Here is a 20,539-nt window from a genome sequence, read left to right on the forward strand (position 1 = left end):
GCATTCGTGAAAGATAGATGAATATAAGTGAATTATCATAGATGTTTATATAGCAGTATTGTACATCACAGTATATATTTATGGTTATATAGCAAAATTAACAATAAGATAAGAAAATTAATTTTGTAATTTATAATCTTAAATGCTTGTGCATCACGACATGTGTGGCAAGTACAAGAAGTAGGGATTTTAAGATTTCTACAAAATGCATATCATTCTGAAATATATGAAACAATAAATATTTCTTATAGTATCATGATGAGAATCCAAACAACCCTCTTCCACATGTCCATATAGTATCAGTAATTAACGATATCATCCGACTAAAACTATTGATAGAGCAACTAACATCTATCAAATAACTTAAAATTGATAAGTATATATTATTAGATTCAATATTACTCTTTTCCACTTTCAATATGGGACTAATTAAGAGTGTTATAATTATTTCCTAAATAATAAATAATTTTATATGTATATATATATATATATAAATATATATATATATATGTATGTATGTATGTATGTATATATATATATATATATATATATATATATATATATATATATATATATGTATGTATGTATGTATGTATGTATGTATGTATGTATGTATGTATATATATATATATATATATATGTAATTGAAGATTATTTTTTTAACATAAATTAAATTACCATAAATAATATTTTATTTTATTTGAATTATTAACTTTCGACTTATGTAGTATATGTTAGGAAATCTTAGGGGCGACATCATATGCGCAGCGGAAGAACAAGAAAACAAAATCTCCGATTCCCAAAGAGATGTTCGTCGTCGTGTGAAGATTGGTGTGCAAAATCCGCGAAACTTAAAACTGCATATAGAGTAGATTGTGGTACCTAGGGAGATCGTATATCCCTGTTTCCTTGCAGATCCTTAGGAGAGGGTGAAGGAGGTCAAGCGTCCTCCTCTCTAGCGGTGATCCACACAGCAGGGTTACGACGACGCTCCTCAAAACTCCAGGCCTGCTCTAAGGTGGAGAGGGAGAGGAGAATAGGAAAGGCAAGCAAAGTCTCTAGCCTATGAGGCTCTGAATCCCTCCTATTTATAGAGGTCCCCTGTCAAACCCTAATGGGTCCTCCCCTAGTGGGTATTGGATCTACATCCAATAAGACAAGGGCTCCGTCGGATATCTCATATCCGAACCTCTACTCATCGCAATGTCTACCATATGTGTGTGACCCTCTATGCCCAATATCGAGCTGGCCGTGAGTCATACTTGTCAGAACTCCTTCTAACTTAGTGAATTATTATCTCTGTAATAATTCACTCGACTAATCAACTACCGACGTACTAGGCCACTACGCCGTAGTCCCCAGACGATATAGGGGAATCCAATCCATTGGACCTGTGTGTCCTCAGTTACCGTGTACCTATAGTCCCTTGTCCCTCTAATATCCCAGAGACCGTATATCGAGCATGGTGCTGTCAGACCCATACAGTTTCTACTCGAGTCTCGCTCTAATCGGATTCTCCCGGAGAACTCTTTCTCTCTCAACCCGAATGACCCTGGCCAGGGATTTGTTTGAGCAAAAATACATGGGATATTCCTCTCATGACGCCGAGAGTGGATGATCCTCTATCGACACTCAATAGCCCTCGTAAGGTCAACTACCATTCCCAATGACCAACTGTACTAGATCTGGGACAGCCAAATCTATAAGTCTGGTATCAAAGAGTGGAGCACTCATACAGGACATCCTTGGTGTCTCAAGTCTAAGGACCAAATACACCACTAGGACTACGGAATCGCTGTCTGACAATAAGGCATCATCAACCATCCAGCATTCCGTAAGCGGATCGATCAGTGAACTCATTCTCCAATGAGTACCTGTACTGTATCCCTAGTGTCCCTACACGAGCAGCTATGAGACCAGCTGCATCCATCATATGGACGGGTATACAGCACACTAGTTTGTCCAATTATCACGATGTCCCTCTCGAGTAACCCATGACCGGGATTATTTAGGATATGTGTTTAAAGGTGAATCGATCTCATTATCGTGATCTCATCACGATCCGATTCCCATTGCACAAATCCAAGGACATCACAATATATATATGCATTTATGCAATAGTTATAAAGCGATATACACCAAAATATAATAAGCAAAAAGATTTTGTATCAAGTCACACGTGCCATCACTCATGTGATTGGCTTGCTGGGCACCTATGACTGGCAATCTCCCACTTGACCTAAAGCCAATCACCTATGTGTCTGATCCCCATCAGCCCCCTGTGATGCTCAAAGACAATCTGAGACAACGACTTTGTTAGTGGATCTGCAATGTTATCTTCGGATGGAACTCTTTCCACTGCTACATCTCCTCGGGTTACGATCTCTCTAATAAGGTGGAACCTCGTCAGAACATGCTTAGATTTCTGATGAGACCTAGGTTCCTTTGCTTGAGCAATCGCCCCGTTGTTGTCGCAATATAGGGAGATCGGCTCCTCGCTACCCGGCACGACTCCCAAATCTGTAATGAACTTCTTCAACCAGACTCCCTCCTTTGCTACATCTGATGCAGCAATGTACTCCGCCTCTGTGGTCGAGTCAGTAGTGGTATCTTGCTTGGAACTCTTCCAGCACACTGCTCCTCCATTCAAGGTGTACACATACCCTGAATTCGAATTGCTATCATCGACATCAGACTGAAAACTTGAGTTAGTGTAGCCTTCAACCTTAAGGCTATTACCTCTATATACTAGTAAAAGATCCTTAGTCCTTCTCAAGTACTTAAGGATACACTTTACTGCTTTTCAGTGCTCCAAGCCTGGATCCGCCTGATACCTGCTCGTGACACTCAAAGCATGCACTATATCAGGCCTAGTACATAGCATGGCATACATGATAGACCCTATTGCTAAGGCATAAGGTATCATATTCATGTTCGCCCTTTCTTCTGGAGTCTTTGGGGACATACTCGTAGAAAGCGATATCCCATGTCTCATCGGTATGAGACCTCTCTTGGAATTTTTCATGCCAAACCTTTTGACAATGGTTTCTATGTACCTGGACTGGGACAAGCCAAGCATCCTCTTGGATCTATCTCTATATATTCCAATCCCCAAGATATAGGATGCTTCCCCTAAGTCCTTCATGGAGAAGTGTCTAGATAACCAAGCCTTTACTGTGGATAGCATTCCTACGTCGTTCTCAATGATGAGGATGTCATCCACATATAACACCAAAAAGGTGATAGCGCTCCCACTTACCTTCCTGTACACACAAGGCTCATCTTCGTTCTTAACGAAGTCATAAGATCTGATTGCCTCATCAAATCTTATGTTCCAACTTCGGGAAGCTTGCTTTAGTCCATAAATGGATCTAAGCAACCTACACACCTTATCTGGGTAGTTCTTGGACACGAATCCCTTAGGTTGCATCATATACACCTCCTCCTCGAGGATTCCATTGAGGAATGCGGTTTTCACATCCATCTACTAGATCTCATAATCATAGTGTGCTGCAATAGCCAATAGAATTCTGATGGGTTTTAGCATTGCTACGGGTGAGAAGGTTTCGTCGTAGTCAATACCTTGCCTTTGACGATACCCCTTAGCCACTTGCAACCAATGGGTACAATATCTTCGAGTGCATCAACTAGGTTCCAAACCTTATTGGAGTATATAGAATCCATCTCAGAATTCATGGCTTCTTGCCACTTCCCGGAGTCTATACTCATAATAGCCTCCTCGTAGCTCTGAGGATCAATATCCTCAACATCATCTCCTCTAATATGTCCCACATATCTCTCAGAAGGATGGGATACTCTATCAGACCTGCGTAAAGTTGAAACTTGTGTATTAGGTACCTGAACAGACTCGGGCTATAGAGTGGTGCTTGAGCTTGGTTCTCCAACCTCGCTCAACTCTATCATTCTCCCACTGTCTCCGCCAAGAATGTGTTCCTTCTCAAGGAACACTGCTCTCTTAGCTACAAAGACCTTTTGGTCCTCGAGATGATAGAAATAATACCCACAAGTTTCCTTGGGGTATCCCACAAATTTGCATCGCTCTGTCTTTGATTCTAACTTATCGGGGTTATGTCTTTTAACGTGGGCAAGACAGCCCCAAATCTTAACAACCTTAAGATTGGGTTTCTTCCCTTTCCATATCTCATATGGTGTAGACACTACCGACTTAGTTGGAACTCTGTTCAGAAGGTAAGCTGCGGTTTCTAGGGCATATCCCCAGAATGAGATGGGTAGGTCAGCGAAACTCATCATGGACCATACCATGTCTAACAGCGTACGATTCCTCCTTCCAGAGACACCATTGAGCTGAAGTGTATAAGGAGGTGTCCATTGGGATAATATCCCATGGTCCTTGAAGAACTGAGTAAACTATGTACTTAAGTACTCACCTCCTCGATCTGATCGAAGAGTTTTGATACTCTTTCCAGTTTGGTTCTCCACCTCATTCTTATACTCTTCGAATTTCTCGAAAGCCTTGGACTTGTACTTCATTAAGTACACATATCCATACCTTGAGAAATCATCAGTAAAGGTAATGAAGTAGGAGTAACCACCAATGGCATAAGTTGACATGGGTCCACATACATCACTATGTATGAGTTCCAACAGCTCAGTGGCTTTCTCTCCAGTTCCACTAAATAGAGAGTTGGTCAGTTTTCCACGAAGGCAAAGCTCACAAGTTGCATATGACACATAGTCGAATGGATCTATATATCCATTATTTAGCAACTTTTGAATCCTTCTTTCATGGATATGACCTAGCCTACAATGCCATAGGTATGCATTGTTCACCTCATCTCGTTTCCTCTTAGACACTTACATTCATGATATGTGGAGTAGTGTCTAGCATAAACAAACCTTTATGCAATATTCCTCTCGTCAATCTCCCCTCGGCTTTGCTAGAATTTATAATAAATTGTAGATGTGATAAACAATACTGGTATCCAATACCAATGCACTATCACAAAAATCTGACAATTCGAGATTGATCATGAATGTACCTGAAGCTTCTCCAAGCTTCTATTTCGCCCTTTCTGCAAGGTACTCTTTGCAGTTCATCTTCCAGTGCCCATCTTTACCACAGTGGAAGCACTGATCTTTGTCCTTTGCTGGGTCTTTCTTAGCAACCTTTGCTTTACCTGGTTTGCCCTTGCCCTTTCCCTTCTTAAGGGACCTTTCTACTTTCCTTTTCTTTCTGGTCTCACCAGTGTAGAGAACTGGCTTCTCTTTCTTAATAGTACTATCTGCCTCCCTCAACATATTGAGGAGCTCTGGGAGAGTCACCTCAAGCTTGTTCATATTAAAATTCATTATGAACTATGAAAAGGAATCTGGTAGGGACTGAAGCACAATGTCCACACACAAGTTATCCTCTAGGACCATTCCTAGACCTGTGAGTTTCTCTATCCACTCTATCATCTTTAGGACATGGTTCTGAACCGGTGTCCCCTCAGTCATCTTAGCGTGGAAGAGGCTCTTGGATATCTCATATCGCTGAGTCCTTCCCTGTTTCTTAAACAATTTGCGGACATGTAGGAGAATGAATCTGGCATCCATCTTTTCATGTTGTCTCTGTAACTCAGGAGTCATAGAGCCCAACATATAGCATTGAGCAAGAGTGGAGTCATCAATGTACTTCACGTAGCGAGCGATCTCATCCTCGCTTGCCCCTTCTTCGGGCGTAGGCATCACTGTATCAAGGACGTACACGATTTTCTCCGCTGTGAGAACAATTCTCAAGTTACGGAGCCAATCCGTATAATTTGGACCAGTAAGGCGGTTGACATCAAGTATGCCACATAAGGGATTTGAAAGCGACATTTTCTGAAAATAAAGATGCAGCAGAAATGAATAACATGCAGATTTTGCAAGAAATAAACTATCAAGATATGGACTTCTATCTTAATATACTCCCACTATTTTACTAACGCGTCACGCGACACCCTCAGCACGTGAAACGGAAGTCTCCGGCAGACTTCTAGTGGGGATCAGGATCCAATCAGCGTCTTAGTGTAACCTCGAGGGACTCGACCAATCACACTAAGCCTAAAAGGTAGGCAACTCTTGCCGATCACAACTCCTTGTGATTCCCGTCCTATTCGGCCTCTGAATCACCATGGCCTCAAGGGACTCGACCAACCATGATGCTCGGTTAAGTCAACACCTTCGTTACAAGATGAGTCTGATTTGATGATGTACCCTCGAGGGACTCGACCAAGCATACCATGCCCTCAGGTCACCAGTGACATCTCTATGTCGTAAGCAAGATAGCGAATCACGATATAGGTGAGTCTCGAGGGACTCGACCAACTCAACCTACACCGGGAATCGGTTCCTACTTATAACAATGGAAGGCCACGTGGGTCAATCTAATTGCCTCATGTTTACCGACTTAATATTATCGAGAGATGTTTCTATGATTTGGTCTCCTAATATAACATGTCACACATATACATATTTAATATATATCTACATCGCATACAAATATATATACATATCTAGTATGTATATAAGCAATCACACCAGATGATCATGGACCACAACCTAATATGATTAGGCCCGAGCCAGTAGGCCTAATCACTCACATCAAGATCTATGTGTGCAACGGTGCATCTCCATGCCCTGTGATCGTCAATCTCGTCCTCGTCGGTTCTATCGACATCTTGATGCATCTTCATGCATTACGATCGTCCGTCTCGTGGGTCCCGCTATCGCATCCACGCTCCCGCTGCGTCTCCTCATGTGATTACAACTTAATCATAGGCACGCAGTCCCGACAATAAACGAGAAATATAATGGGGGCTCACAGACCTCAATAATAATAATCACAAGTACACACAACACACAATCCATGATCATCCGTCCATACATCATACATCACATGTATAAATAATCATCATCATGTAAGACTACTAGATAATAATAAAAATAATAATCAACTAAACTTTTTAATTAATTAATATTTTCTAAAATCAAGGACATGTAGAGAATTTCTCAATTCCTAAGGGTATTTTCACAATTTAGATAAAAACAGAAATTAGAATTTCTCAAATTCACAGGGGCAAAACTATCTTTTTGCCCAAAACCCTAATTCCCTCTTACTACTACCGCCGCAGCCACCCTACTGGCAGCGGCTTGTGCGGCGAGGCGAGGGCGCTGCCCTCGCCTGTAGGCGGCACGCCCGCTAGCGGCGCTGCCGCTGCAGGTGGGCGCCCCCGCGGGCGCTGCCGCCTCCGCGGGCAGTTCTGTCGGCGGGGCAACGCCCACAGGCGATGCTATCCCGCCGGGCGACCGCCCCTATGGGGGGGGTTTCGCCCGCGGGAGCAACAGCGGCAAGCGTCGCTGCCCTGCGGCGCCTCACCCTGCGGGAGAAGCGGCCGCAGGCGCCTTTGCCCGCGGGCTGCCAGCCCCGCCGGACGCAAGCCTGCTGCAAGCAGGCCACCGGTTGGCTGCTGCAAACACAGCCCCTATGCTGCCCGCCTGCGGCTGCGCTGCACGCATGCAGATCAAGGGCAGCAACTGTTGCTGCCCTTTCTCTCTTTTGCGTCAACGATTTTGACGTCAAAAGTTTTTCCTAAACATAACACACGCAGTTCAAAACCAATCATTCGCACGAACAACCTAGCTCTGATACCACTGTTGGGAAATCTTGGGGGCGACATCATATGCGCAGCGAAAGAACAAGAAAACAAAATCCCTGATTCCCAAAGAGATGTTCGTCGTCATGCGAAGATTGGTGCGCAAAATCTGCGAAACTTAAAACTGCATATAGAGTAGATTGTGTTACCTAGGGAGATCGTATATCCTTGTTTCCTTGCAGATCCTTAGGAGAGGGTGAAGGAGGTCAAGCGTCCTCCTCTCTAGCGGTGATCCACATAGTAGGGTTGCGACGACACTCCTCAAAACTCCAGGCCTGCTCTGAGGTGGAGAGGGAGAGGAGAACAAGAAAAGCAAGCAAAGGCTCTAACTTATGAGGCTCTGAATCCCTCCTATTTATAGAGGTCCCCTATCAAACCCTAATGGGTCCTACCCTAGTGGGTATTGGATCTGCATCCAATAAGACAAGGGCTCCGTCGGATATCTCATATCCGAACCTCTACTCATCGCAATGCCTACCATATGTGTGTGACCCTCTAGGCCCAATATCGAGCTGGCCGTGAGTCATACCTGTCAGAACTCCTTCTAACTCAGTGAATTATTATCTCTGTAATAATTCACTCGACTCATCGACTACGGACGTACTAGGCCACTACGCCGTAGTCCCTAGACGATACAGGGGAATCCAATCCATTGGACCTATATATCCTCAGTTACCGTGTACCTATAGTCCCTCATCCCTCTAATATCCCAGAGACCGTATATCGAGCATGGTGCTGTTAGACCCATACGGTTTCTACTCGAGTCTCGCTCTAATCGGATTCTCCCGGAGAACTATTTCTCTCTCAACCCGAATGACCCTAGCTAGGGATTTGTCTGAGCAAGAACACATGGGATATTCCTCTCATGACGCCGAGAGTGGATGATCCTCTATCGACACTCAATAGCCCTTGTAAGGTCGACTACCACTCCTAATGACCAACTGTACTAGATCTGGGATAGCCAAACCTATAAGTCTGGTATCAAAGAGTGGAGCACTCATACAGGACATCCTTGGTGTCTCAAGTCTAAGGACCAAATACACCACTAGGACTACGGAATCACTGTCTGACAATAAGGCATCATCAACCATCCAACATTCTGTAAACAGATCAATTAGTGAACTTATTCTCCAATGAGCACCTGTACTGTATCCCTAGTGTCCCTACACGAGCAATTATGAGACCAGCTAAATCCATCATATGGACGGGTATACAGCACATCAGTCTGTCCGGTTATCACGATGTCCCTCTCGAGTAACCTATGACCGGGATTATTTAGGATATGTGTTTAAAGGTGAATCGATCTTATTATCGTGATCTCATCACGATCCATTCCTATTGTACAAATCCAAGGACATCACAATATATATATATATATATATATATATATATATATATATATATATATATATATATATATATATATATATATATATATATATATATATATATATATATATATATATATATATAGTTATATAATAAGCAAAAAGATTCTGTATCATGTCACACATGTCATCACTCACGTGATTGGTTTACTGGACACCTATGACTAGTAGTATAGTTATATAAATAATTAAAATTAATTTTATTAATCATGTGGATAAGTTAGAAATTCAGTGAATCAAATAAATCATTAATCAATTTATTTCATGATTAGTGATGTGACTTCTAAAAAGTAATTATAACATTTTGATATATTTAAGTTATCAAATAGATGTTATTAATTGCTATAATATCATCTTTAATTAGATGATGTCATTCCGTAATTGTGTATGGAATGACATTATCCGATTAAGACTGATGAGAGAGCAACTAACAACATCTATCAAATAACTTGAAATTGATAATATTTTATTATTAGATCATTATAAGTTAATCTTAGTCTTTCTCACTTTCAATATAGGACTAATTGAGGGTGTTATAAGTACTTCCTAAATATTAAATAATTATATTACTTTATTTAGATTATTAACTTTTTTTTATTTATATAGTATGATTAAAAAATTAAAAAAAATAATTTTTTTCTTAATCATATGGATAAGTTATATTTTTTTATTAATTAAGTTATTAATTAATTTACTTCCTAGTGAGTAATATAATTTTTAGGAAGTAAATAATATTAATTCCATTTTCATTTGTGAACTATAGGAAATAAACATTATATTTCTACTTTGTGTGTAAAAGCAAAATAAAATAATGATAGAGTTTTGGTTAAAACTATTGAGAGATTTATATTTAATTTGATAAACTTGAAGGATTTATGAAATGTCATTTGAAAATGATTATGATTTTTTACTTTTCTTAAGTTTATGATATTGATATGATTATTAGTATGTAGTATATATAACTTTGCTAGTGTTCAATATTGGAAGTGTAAATGTGAAATGAGCTTCGGGCTAAAGTCACTAATGAACATAATATAGTAAATCATAAATCAAGTATAGTCTCTTATAATATTTGATCATATTAATTTCTTAGATACATGAATGAATAAATGAATATAAGTGAATTATCATAAATATTTATATAGCAGTATTGTGCATCACAGCATATATTTATAGTTATATAGCAAAATTCACAATAAGATAAGAAAAATATTTTTGCAATTTGTAATCTTAAATGCTTGTGTATCACGTACATTGTATGGCAAGTACAAGAAGTAGAGATTTTAAGATTTCTACAAAATGCATATCATTCTGAAATGTATAAACATTTCTTAAGTTTATAATATTGATGTGATTATTAGTATTTAGTATATATAACTATTTTTTTTGGTAAGTTAGTATATATAACTATGCTAGTGTTCAATATTGAAAGTGTAATATGTGAAAAGAGCTATGGGCTTATCATAATGTAAAGTCACTAATGAACATAATATAGTAGATCATAAATCAAGTATAGTCTCTTATAATATTTAATCATATTAATTTCTTAGATACATGTGTGAATAAATAAATGAATATAAGTGAATTATCATGATTGTTTATATAGCATTAATATTGTATCATAACATGCATTTATGGTTATATAGCAAAATTAAAAATATTTTTGCAATTTGCAATCTTAAATGCTTGTGCATCACCACATTATATGGCAAGTATAAGAAGTAAGGATTTTAAGATTTCTATAGAATGCATATCATTCTGAAATGTAAGAAGCAATAAATATTTCTTAAATTTATAATATTGATATGATTATTAGTGTTTAGTATATATAACTATGCTAGTGTTCAATATTTGAAGTGTAATATGTGAAAGGAGCTATGGGCTCATTATAACGTAAAGTTACTAATTAATATAGTATAGTAGATCATAAATCAAGTATAGTTTCTTATAATATTTGATCATATTAATTTCTTAGATGCATGCGTGAATGAATAGATGAATATAAGTGAATTATCATGGATGTTTATATAGCAGTATTGTGCATCACAGCATATATTTATGGTTATATAGCAAAATTCACAATAAGATAAGAAAAATATTTTTACAATTTGCAATCTTAAATGCTTGTGCATCACGACATTGTAGGGCAAGTACAAGAAGTAGGGATTTTAAGATTTCTACAAAATGCATATCATTCTGAAATGTAAGAAGCAATAAACATTTCTTAAGTTTATAATATTGATGTGATTATTAGTATTTAGTATATATAACTATGCTAGTGTTCAATATTGGAAGTGTAATATGCGAAAGGAACTACGAGCTCATCATAATATAAAGTCACTAATGAACATAGTATAGTAGATCATTAATCAAGTATAGTCTCTTATAATATTTAATCATATTAATTTCTGAAATGCATATCATTCTAAAATATAAGAAGCAATAAACATTTCTTATAGTATCATGATGAGAATCCAAACAACCCTCTTCCACATGTCTATACAGATTACAATTAAGAAATTAAAATTGGTTTACTTACTAGATGAGAGGAAAAAAAGAAAATAGGCACAGGTAAGGGAACATGAGTCAAACCAAGGATTACGAAGAAGAAAAGAGTTATATGTTTGCTGAAGAAGGTCATGAGTATCTTAAAGATTGGAGTTGTTCATTTAATGTCTTAGGTAAACTTCCATAGACCAACAGTTGAAATTCCTCTTTCAAAAACAAGGATGAGAGCATTGTCTTTGGAAGTACACCTTTTAAGAAAGAAAATTACATATCTGATACTGATACTTATTTATATAGTTGGTTTGTTTACACTTATTTATATACTTATTTATATAGGTCTATTGGTTTACTCATTAGTCCCAGTTTAATTTAGTGTGGTTAGCAATATATAATTGCTACTTGCCCTTCATCTACAGGTATGATTATATTACAAAATTTGTAACTAGACAAAAAGAAATCATTTTATTGATTTTGCAATCTTAAATGATTAAAGAAGCATTTAAAGAGTATCAGTAGTTCTTAAAAGCGAATATGAACACAAAATACAAGCAGCAGTGGACACTATTTACAAAGTGGGTAACAATGGTAGAAGTTCTTCCAGTTTAAGCAACTAACAAAGTGGGTAACAATGGTAGATGAAAGCACAAAAAAGTATTAAAAAAAAAGGAGAAGACACAGGTAAGGGAACTTAAGTCAAACCAAGAATTAAAAATAAAAGAATAATAATCTAGCCATATATGCCTAAGGTTAAAGCATTTAATCTGATGCTGATAATGAGCTCAATAGACCTACAGTTGCTTGGAATTGCTCTTACCAGAACTAGAATGAGCAATATCTTTGGAGACAATCATTTTTTGCAGCACACAATTTATGATTATCAGGAAGAAGATATCTATACAGAAACAAAATCTGAACGTTGATGAAATCTTTTGATAGAGTTTTTCTGCTTTAAGGATATATGGAAAAGCTTGTATATCGTGCAAGCACAGTGGGTGAATATAAGCTTAATTTTAAGATAGTTTATTTCAGCACTGTAAACTAGAATTCCTTATGCTTATAACAGAATAAAATTTTGGTAGTTATGAATATGATTACTAGGTAATTTATGAAGTCTGATAATCTACTCAACCCAATTGCAGGTTGCGTTATCCGAGGGTTGCTAGAAACTTTTCAACAAGCAATACCTTCAAACTTTCTCATGCTTGAAAGTTGAAACAGTATTAGTTTGAATGAGAATGAAAATTCTATCATCTTTGGAAATACTTACTTGCTAGTAACTAGTGTTGATCTTGATAGGAAGAAGGGATAAAGTTATCAAATAGAGGAAGAGTAAGACAATCTTCGATCTTCTATATTGCTCTTAAGAAAACTCATTACAATTTCAAAAACTCTTATGTGTTTTATGACCTACATACGAGGTTTATATAATTCTCAAAGATATATTACATTACTTATATTCAAAATAAATAATTCTTTTTAAGAAATCCTTTCAAGAACCTATAATCAATTTGACTTGTCCATATTTAATTTTATTTTTTCTTCTTGATGTAATGAATCTCCCTATTGATACAATGAACATTTCTTTTGATGAAATTAATCTCTTTATGATACTTGAACATATTTAATTCTAACATTCACCCCTCTTAAACTTATTTCATCTAACATACTAAGTTTCTTTCGAAATTATTGAAATATTTCAAATTTAAGAGGTTTTGTAAGTATATCGGTCATTTGTTCACTTGTATTGACATGATGTAACCTCAGTTACCGTTTACCTACCACCGCCTGACATAGTCTCGGAGATTGTGCCACAAATGGTTCTACTAGTTTGGGTTATTATTTGGGTCTTTCACTTGGCTCAACATAGCCCAAACTTGGGCCCAGTTGACCCCTATTGAGTTGACCTAATTACATTCTAAATCGACTCAATTAGACTATAAACTAACTCGAGCTAGACATAATCTATTGCAAGTGAATCCTATGTTATTCGGCACATCATTGGTTCTTTCGGCACTTCGTCTGATCCTTCGGCGCATCGTCCTCTCCTTCGGCGTATTGTCCAATCAGCATGTTGTCTTCTCACACCATCTGATCTCCTTGGCATAATGTTCGATCTTCTTGGCTCGATGCCCGAATTCATGGACCTAGCCTTCTACCGACATGTCGATCGATCCTCCGGCCCGACGTCCAATCTTCTGACATATTTGCTCCGGCTCAACATCTGATTCCTCCTGCTTTAATTGATTTACCTTTTCTGATCAAAGCTAGTCCTGCATCACTTAAATTCACATTAGATGACAAACACATCAATTGATTTCATCATCAAAATCTGAGATTTAATAATATATTAAATAACCCCTTAGTTTTATTCTTCATAAACAAGAAGACAAAGTATACAAATTAAAAAGAGCTCTTTATGGGCTTAAATAAGCCCCACAAGCATGGAATTCTAGAATAGATGCTTATTTTATTCAAAATAATTTTTTTAAATTTTCACATGAATATGCTCTCTATATGAAATCTAACTCTAATGGAGATATCTTGTTTGTATGCCTGTATGTAGATGATTTAATATTTATAGGTAATAGTAGCTCCATGATTAAAGACTTTAAGCACTCTATGAAAAAAGAGTTTGAGATGATCGACTTATATTTAATAATTTATTTCTATTGAAGTTATATAAGATAATAGAGGAGTTTTTATCTCATAAGAAAATTATGCAAAGAATGTTCTAAAGAAGTTTTCTATAGAAGATTGTCATCCTATAGATACACTTGTTGAATATGGCACCAAGCTGACCAACGAAGGTAAAGGTAAATATATTAATCCAACTTATTATAAAAGTCTAGTTAGATGTTTAAGGTATTTAACATGCACTCAACCTGATATACTATCTGGAGTTGGTTTAATAAGTAGATAAATAGAAGTTCCTAAGACATCTCATTTAAATATCGTTAAAAGAATTTTACGATATATTAAAGAATAATTGAGTATGGAATGTTCTATTCATCATCTAAAATGTTTGAGCTTATTGGATATAGTGATAGTGATTGGGTCGGAAGCTATGATGATCGAAAAAGTACAATTGGATTTGTATTTTATGTTGGTGAAACTACGTCTTAAATAAAGCAACAGATCATTGCTCTATCAAGTTGTAAATCAGAATATATAGTTGTTTCTTCTAGTGTGTGTCGTGCAATCTAGTTAAGAAGATTACTCCAAACACTTCATATCCACAAGAGAAGTCAATCAAGATTTATGTTGATAGTAAATCAGTTATTGCCTTAGCCAAGAATCTAGTCTACCATGAAAGATTGAAGCATATCGACACAAGATTTTTTTTCATAAGAGATCATATCAAAAATAAAGAAGTGGAGCTACATAATGTCAAGACAAGTGAATAAGTGACCGATATACTTACAAAACCTCTCAAATTTAAAATATTTCAATAACTTCGAAAGAAACTTGATGGAACAAGTTTAAGGGCGGAGAACGTTGGAATTAAGCCTGTTCAAGTGTCATAATGAGATTAATTTCATCAAAAGAAAGGTTTATTGTATCAATAGGGAGATTCATTACATCAAGAAGAAAAAATATATTAAATATATATGAAAGGATAAGTCAAATTGGTTATTAGTTCTTGAAAGGGTTTCCTAGATGAGAATGATTTATTTTGAATACAATTAATGTAATATATCTTTGGGGACTATATAAACCCCATATATTGAGTTATGAAATAGATAGAGGTTTTGAAATTGTAAAGAATTCTTTGAAAGAAATATAGAAGATTGAAGCTTATCCCACTTTTCCTCTATTTGATAACTCTCTTCTTCAACAGTTTTTTCTCCGTTATAAGATCATTCATAGTTTGGCCAAATTGAGAATGATGCTTTGGCCAAATCAATACATTTTTCTCTTTTAAGCATTATTTTTGTTGAAAAAAAAGATAACTCCCAATAGTTACAAATAACTATTCTACAAGTGTATTCCATAATTTAATATCTTTTAGTATTCTAGTTGAAAAGAAAATGATCAAAACACCCTCTAATGAGATACAAGCCTGTCTAGCTCTTTATAGTTTGTGCCTATCTGAATATTATCATAATAAAATGACAAAATTGATTTCACATTTTCTTATATTTGAAAATTTTATATTTTAATAATATTATCGGATCATCCTAAATCCTAACAATGGAAATAAAACCATTCACAAAATAATGTTTTTATGAACATACTTGTTGAGTCTCTATATGACATCCCTATCGAGTGGTAGTAGTAGAAACTGAAAAATTAGTATTTGGAATTAATCGATAGAAACCCCACAATTAGCAACTTTAATGAATTATGATTTTATTTAGGATGTGATCTTAGAATTGCATTAACTCCACAATCATAAATTTGGATATTTTATACATTCTAATTTCTGAAGAGAAATTTGGAGCATCTTAAATGTTGGGTTTCCATTTTGCCAATGATTTCCTTAATCTTGGAGAAAGAAGCTTATTTTTGTTTTTTGTCTGAGAGATTATCTCGTGTTCTTGGAGAATTTTATTTCGTTGTGGGATTCTTGTATTCTCATTTCTCATCAATCAGTGGATCTGATCTAATATCTTCTGCAAAACCACTTCCTCATCATCACTTCTCCTATTTGAGAAAATCTAAGCATTTCTTTGCTGCCATGTGTATGCAGAATAAATTCTTTTAGCATGACTCTTATACCAGAGAACTTCTTGTTCAACAAGCTTTTACCATAATAATTTAAGAGCTGCGACACCGAAGGAAAAGATGGTCCTCATCTTCCTCAGCATTCAGCTAAACCTTAACAAGTCTTGCGAGGTGAAACCATGCTTTGGCAGTTTATCTCGAGTTCTATGGATGCCTTGAGACTTGCAATTGTGCCAGCCTAATCATTGTATTATCTCCAGACATTTGGCTCTTTGTGGCTTACAAACACTGAAGCAATCTTTATGGACTACTTGATAGCATCACTTGGTAATTAGTCCCAGCTCGTGTACTACTGTCATTAGATGGTATAGTGTTCGATAGAGATCTTTAATTCTCAGATGCTTCATCCTCAATTCTCATAGCTGCTGATCTTTTCATGTCATCACAGCCACTGCATTGGGTTAGCTGAACAGGTGGGAGACGCCAATACATTTGCATACTAGACATCATAATTTTAAGTAAATGTAGATTCCAAGCATAGGCAAGAAAAAAAAAAGATTTCATTCTAAGATACATATTTCTACACCACTGACACAATCAAGTGTGAGAAGAAAGGGCTTGTAGAGTTCCTTCTCTTCCTGACTATAATAATACTCCAGTGATCCAGCAGATAAGTAAACAATGACAGGAGAAAGGTGAGTCCTATAGATTCCAGCTAACATGTTGAGGTGGCATCCCCATATGTGTCACTACGACCATGAAAGGGAATACAAAATGTAATGGAAGCTTCAAAGCGAGTCAGGAATATATGCTCAACATTGTGACTGTCGGCCACTGTGACTGTCAGTGTTGGCAGACAGGCACAAATCACATTAAATTGTGTCACACTGATGAGAAATTTGCACTCCTTTTTCTCTAGTTTAAGGCAATCCAATTTCACTATGAAGATGATAATGATAAATTAGTGTGCATTGATCTCTCTTGATTGGGATCAAGAAGAAGAAGAAGAAGAAGAAAACTTTATGATCTTCATTTAGAGTACTTGCACTGTGCAATGTACCACAAAGCAGCAGAAGCAAAACCCAGAGGCCTAAAGAGCACATGCTTTCTCTGGCTTCTCACACTCTCTCTCTCTAGCCTCTAAGACTGTGACTCACTCACACTGCTCTCACCATGACTGTGACTCTAAGCACTGTCAACCCTCTCTTTCCTCTCCCTATTCTCTTCCTCCTCCTCGCCTCCCCCACATCCTCTCAGCCCGACTGCAAGAGCTCCTGCGGCTCCATCCCCATCCACTACCCCTTCGGCACCGGCCCCGGCTGCGGAAGCCCCGTGTTCCACCCCCACGTCGCCTGCGACGGCGATCAGCTTACCTTCACCACCCGCACCGGCTCCTACCCGATCCAGTCCGTCGACTACGCCAACCAGGTGCTCTACATCACCGACCCCTCCATGTCCACATGCTCGTCGACGTGCCGAAGCGACGGGTTCTCCCTCGACTGGAACGCGCCCTTCACCTTCGTCGACGGCGACGTCTTCGCCCTCCTCGACTGCTCCACCTCCCCCTCTTCCTCCTCCCCTCTCTTCGCGCCGAACAGCACCGACGGCGCCACGCCGCTGTGCGACACCACGAACGCGCCCATCTGCGCCCTCCTCTACTCGTGCCCGGCGATCAGCCAGCTCAACGTGCCCATCTCCACCTGCTGCATCTACACCCCGGTCACTCTCGGCCCCACCTTCGAGATGGACCTCAAGAAGCTGCAGTGCAGCTCCTACTCGGGCATCTACAGCTTCAACGGCGACGAGACGTCCCCCGGCGGCTGGAATTTCGGGGTGGCCCTCAAGTACCGGTTCAGCGTCGACGACGGCTACCCGAGTGCATGCGCCGACTGCGAGAAGAGCAACGGAGTCTGCGGGTACACGGGGAAGTACAACTCCTTCACCTGCAACTGCGTAAATGGCATGAACTCCCCCATCAACTGCTACTTCGCGTCGGTCTCATGGAGTGGTGGCGACAAGCTCGATCCATTGTGGATGGGTAAGAAGAGACATCACGAGGTGAGATAAACTACCACTAGTGAGGATATCTTAACATGTATTTGTTTGTGCGCAGGATTTGGGTTGATCTATGCATCGTGGCTTGTGGTTTGGATCTTGCTGTAAATGACACTTGTGAGAAGATGGATGAAGGTTCAATATATCAAGTCTACTACATATAGCTAGAATTATGTGGTGTTTAGGAACTCGTTTTTGGATTGTCCAGATGTTATCCATTTTGTTGCTTGAGATTGCATATGTTTAGCAGACTTCAATATGGGAATTGCACATCAATGATACACAATAAAGAGAGTTTTTTTTTTGGAGAATTTAAATCAATTGATCAAAACAAATTATCATGTGTTCAAAATTACTATAATATATATATATATATATATATATATATATGACTAATTCAAAATTTAAGTGCTGAGTTGAACCATCTGCCGTTTATACATGAGGAGGAATATTAAAGATATAGCTAACATATTTTGAGTGTATCACCTAGTTTAGTTGGTAAAGATTTTAATAATTTGCCTTTATAAAAAAAAAACACATAAAATGAATATAAAAAAGTAAAACAATAGATCATATTCCATCTACAAACTTAAGTTTTAGATAAAAAAATGACAATAAAAAAAATTAAGAGGCCAATCAAATGGTGCAATCTAAAAGGACAAAAAAAGGAGACATTGTTTTTTCTTTTATAAAGGATAAGTGATTAAGACGAGATTTAAACCTAAAATCTTATGATAAATTATCAAAATATTTACCAACTAAGTTAGCTAACAATAGTACATTACGTAAATATTGATAAAATATTGGATGAAATACAAAGAGACAAATTTTCATTCTGATACAATAATAAATATTTTTTATTAGGTTCGATTTCATATGTCAAGATTATTCAACCTTGCACACGAAAGAGAAGATAATAAAACTTGATAGAAACTAGTCACATTCCCAATATCATATACTTGAAAGAAACCCTTGTTCTGCACTATGGCAATGCTACTTTTTAGAAGGAACATATTCCAAAGTTCATATGAGATGAAAAATATTCTTATCACTTTGGGTGGACCAAGAAGAGCTGGTGTTTCTTAATCTTGATCCCCGTATTGTTTTGTGTCGACTTGAGCTTATTCTCTTGTCAACATACACTCCTTGGTGTGGATCTCAGCTTAGCTAAGGAGGCTTAATCAAATAGGATGGCAAGTTGGAAAGGCAAATAGCCTAGTGATTGGTGAATGCATGTTCTCTTTAGAGCCACTTTATTAGCCTGCACCAGCGTATCAGATTCATAGCCATCCATGAATACCTTTTCATTCTCCTCAGCTGGAACTATGTGGATTTGGGATATCATAATAGAGGACCGGATGAATGAGGTTGAAAGATGCAGATCCTTTAATGACGAAATATTTTCATTAAAAATAATACTTCTTGCGGTGTCTCATCAATTAACTCTGAAATATTTTTTATTATTTTCTAATTTTTAATTGGTCGATCCTTTGTGTTTGGATGAGTAAAGTTTTGGGTGTAATTGATTTTTTTGAAGTAATATAATTTTTTATCCTTTAGGAAAATGAATGCCCAAAACACATGTTCAGGTGGCATGCAACCAAGTTTTGTGCATGCTACTATGTATTATGCATGATTTTAATGCATGTTGTGCACCAAGCTACCTGATTTAACTTGAGATAGAAGCTAGTGTTGCATCAGGGTCTGATAAGGGTGGATTCGCAGATTGTCTACCCCCTCTCACCTTTGTCATTTTGCCTATGTCCATGGATTAGTCTTTTGTTCTTTCTTTTCTTGGCAACAATGTGCAGTGTCCCTCTCCCAGTTGGCATAAGTTACAAAAAGGGTTGGATATGGCTTGCAGCTTGATGATGGATCTCTGTGTTATCGGAGAATGCCAAATTCTTCAATTAAGGTAAAAAAGTGTTGCTCAAGCAAGCTTCAGTTGATAGGATCGATGGAGTGGTTGCTTGGTTTTTGTGGTGTTGCTTGATGTGCATTGAGACCAAGTTGAGGCAAATGAAGTCCTCAATTGCATGTGGTCAGATTCTTTTGTATGCTTCAACAGATTACTTAATACTCTTCTAAATGCCATTTATAATGTCTGATGGTGACTAATGACTCATTTGATAAGCAACAAGAAAGGCATCGTCTGGCTCTGAGTACATGAAAATGCTTCCTCTCTGCTGCTTTAAGCTCTCTCTTTCTCTTCAGCCCATTCAAAATCCTGCAAGAAAAGAAGCAACAAAGAAAGTCCAAAAGAGG

At 37.5% G+C, this 20,539-nt stretch overlaps 1 protein-coding gene across 1 annotated transcript; it reads left to right on the forward strand.

Moving 5' to 3' along the window:
* Window positions 1-17,255: 17,255 nt before the first annotated feature.
* On the forward strand, window positions 17,256-18,531 carry LOC135609072 (uncharacterized). The gene is made up of 2 exons (XM_065102161.1): window positions 17,256-18,257; window positions 18,333-18,531. The coding sequence occupies exons 1-2, from the start codon at window positions 17,393-17,395 to the stop codon at window positions 18,380-18,382; spliced, it is 915 nt and encodes a 304-aa protein (XP_064958233.1). The 5' UTR covers window positions 17,256-17,392; the 3' UTR covers window positions 18,383-18,531.
* Window positions 18,532-20,539: the final 2,008 nt, after the last annotated feature.

The sequence above is a fragment of the Musa acuminata genome, chromosome BXJ2-4 (assembly GCF_036884655.1).
Source record: "Musa acuminata AAA Group cultivar baxijiao chromosome BXJ2-4, Cavendish_Baxijiao_AAA, whole genome shotgun sequence".
NCBI classification, from domain to species: Eukaryota; Viridiplantae; Streptophyta; class Magnoliopsida; order Zingiberales; family Musaceae; genus Musa; species Musa acuminata.